This window comes from Mesitornis unicolor, unplaced genomic scaffold (assembly GCF_000695765.1).
Source record: "Mesitornis unicolor isolate BGI_N332 unplaced genomic scaffold, ASM69576v1 scaffold1398, whole genome shotgun sequence".
Classification (NCBI taxonomy): domain Eukaryota; kingdom Metazoa; phylum Chordata; class Aves; order Mesitornithiformes; family Mesitornithidae; genus Mesitornis; species Mesitornis unicolor.
In genome coordinates this window covers 16,802-19,440 of record NW_010202321.1, presented here as the reverse complement: position 1 = coordinate 19,440, position 2,639 = coordinate 16,802, and the positions used below count along the sequence as shown (strand labels likewise).

General features: G+C 46.0%; 1 protein-coding gene across 1 annotated transcript in view; it reads left to right on the top strand.

The window, feature by feature from the left end:
• The first annotated feature begins 284 nt into the window (after positions 1–284).
• SFT2D1 (SFT2 domain containing 1) overlaps positions 285–2,639 on the top strand; it is a 16,887-nt gene continuing 14,532 nt past the window's right edge. The window contains exon 1 of the mRNA XM_010190342.1: positions 285–376. Within this exon, the coding sequence (XP_010188644.1) occupies positions 314–376 (63 nt within the window). The 5' untranslated portion in view covers positions 285–313. The remainder of the gene's footprint in view (positions 377–2,639) is intronic.

Genomic DNA, 2,639 nt, shown 5'->3' with positions numbered 1-2,639 from the left:
TTTTTTTATTTTTTTTTTAACTCCCAGCGCCTCCGGCGAGGCCGGCACAGGCGCCCATCTCGTCCCCGCCTCCCTGAAGCGGCGCGGTGGCGGCGACACCCTACAGGGGCTGCCCACAAAAGCGACCGCAGCCTCCCTCCTCACAGCCCCGCCGGAAACCGAGCGCCATGCGGTGCCGCGCCCGCCAGGGGGCGAAGCCTGTGGAGGCCCGTCACTTCCGGTTGGGCCAGCGGCCCTGTAGGGGTTGCAAAGCCGTCCCGTTCCGTCCCCTCCGGTGCAGTGCGGCCCGGTCCGGTCCTGCCCGAGCGACGGGATGGAGAAGCTGCGGCGAGTGCTGACCGGGCAGGAGGACGAAGAGCAGGGACTGACGGCGCAGGTACCGCCCGGCGGGGACCTCCTCCCCGCCCCGCTAACAGCTGCCGGGTTGCGGAGCGCGGGCTGGCGCCCCCTCCCCGCGGGGGTCGCAGGAGCTCTGAGCGGCGCCGTGCCGGGCGGGGTCGCTGGAGCTTCCCTGCCTCACGCCCGCACCAGTGTTGGCGCCATTAGGTGCCGCCGTGTTTCCCGCTCTCCCCCTGCCCCGGTCTGCGCACGCACCTTCACCCCCCAGCCCTTGCCAGCTGTCTGCCTGCACGCCCGTCCCCTTGTCAGTAAGCGGGAGAAACGGGGAGGCAAAGCGAAGGCGAAGGTTTGCTGTGTGTGCCGAAGGGCGAGGTTTGTAGGCACCAGGCCCTGACCGGGAGTAAGAGTTTCGGTGAATTTTCGGTGTGCGTAGAAGCTCTCTGTTGTGTTGGTGGTTTGGGGTCCTTTGGTTTTATTTTCCATGCCCTGCTTTGAGATAACGGGGTCTCCTTGCCTTGTGTGTGCTCTTGCTCCTACATGGCCTTGGTGCTTGATGATCTGTTGAACAGTAGGTTTTCTTTCTAAGTTGCTTCTCCATTTTCTTAAGCTCTTGAATTTGCAAAAACTATGACTTTATCTGCATAGATAGTTTTGTGTATATTGTGCTGCCGTTCCTTTTTTTGCCCCATACATCTCAAGTATGGTTTAACTTTTCTGTTTTCTCACTGTCTTCCTCATTGTCAGTTGTCTTTTTTTTTTACTGAGTTTGAACACTGTACATTTCTGAGACTTCACTTCTAAGTCATAATCTTTGTTCCAGCAACTTGCTGCTGACATGCTTCACTTGTCTTTGCACTGAGTTGCTGCTGATCTTCGAGTTTTATGAACTTGGCGGCTTTGCCCCAGTAAAGCAGCTAACTTGTATCCACACCTGACTGATTCTGGAAGCAGTGACCCTTTCACACCAGAGCTGGTTGCCAGCAGTTGAGAGAGGTGCTTCACCTTCTGATCTTATCACAAGGTTATCAAAGAAATACTTACATTTCTGTTGATCTTAGATCAATTTCAAGAGAATTAATTAATCTGCCATCTCTAGTCACATTTCATGAGACACATGATGGTGACATAGAGTTCTCCTTTACTTGATGCTGTGATGTTTGTTTGAAGGCAGCAGTCAATAGATAAACACCTAAGAATTTTATAATTCTATATTTGAAGTGTGTGTCATGAGAGAGAGAATTGAACAAAGAATGTGTAACTTTTAAAATGTCAGTAACTAAGCTATAAATGATTCGATTATTGCATGTAATGATGTTATAGCCAGAGAAGGCTTTAAACAGGAAAAATCTGCCCATATTTAAAGCCTGTTTAGGACGTGATAGAAGAAAACATATAAATATGCCTTTGGCATAGTGACAAGGAGCTTCATGCTGAGAAGATGAACTGGAAAGATTATCTTTAAAGTAAATAAGTACACACTGATGAAAAGCTCAAGTGTTTAGGTTAGGCAATGTCTCTGTTGTAGGTTTCTCTCAAAGTAGTGTTGTAGACATTCACTGAAGCCACAGCTTCACAGTTGAATGATGTTGACTATTTTTAAAGCCTGTGTAATAGAGAAAAAAGTATGTGCAGCCATGGAAAGAAGGACACTTTTTAAGAAGTAGGCCTATGAAAGGAAATATAAGGTTATGCATTTTGTGTGTAAAATCTTCAACTGTTTTTGATGACCTTTCTGGAATTGAATCACGTGTTTGGTTAAAAACAATGGCCCTCTCTTTGGAATAGCTGATAGTTGTATAATAGCCATCATATGGTTTATGTTCATAGATGTCTCTGTATTCTGCTGCTTCTTGATTTTTGCAGAACTATTACCATGAAGTCAGCAGTAACTCCTGTTAAGGAGAAGGAAAGCATATAGTGAGACAACTGTGTGTTGATTCAGTGAAGTCTTTCTGTACTTTCTGAACTCTTCAGATGACCGACTGTCAGTTCTTGCTGCAATTAGAGCAATTATTGTAAATATTTTTTTAAAGGCATTAAAAGAATTTATTTTAAAAAAACCACAATAATAAATTGTGAATATGCCAGTGTAATGATGATGTCAGGGCAGCATTATGCTGTTTAGTTTTATCAGGACCGAATCTAATATAAAGTCAGTCCATTTGACACATTGGCTTGTTTTCTGACTGTTCTTGATTCACAACTGCTTAAAGCATTCAACAAGATTTTAACAAGGAGGAATAGACCAGATGTTTAAATTTCTTATATTTTACTCTAATTACATATAAGGAAGCCTGTTA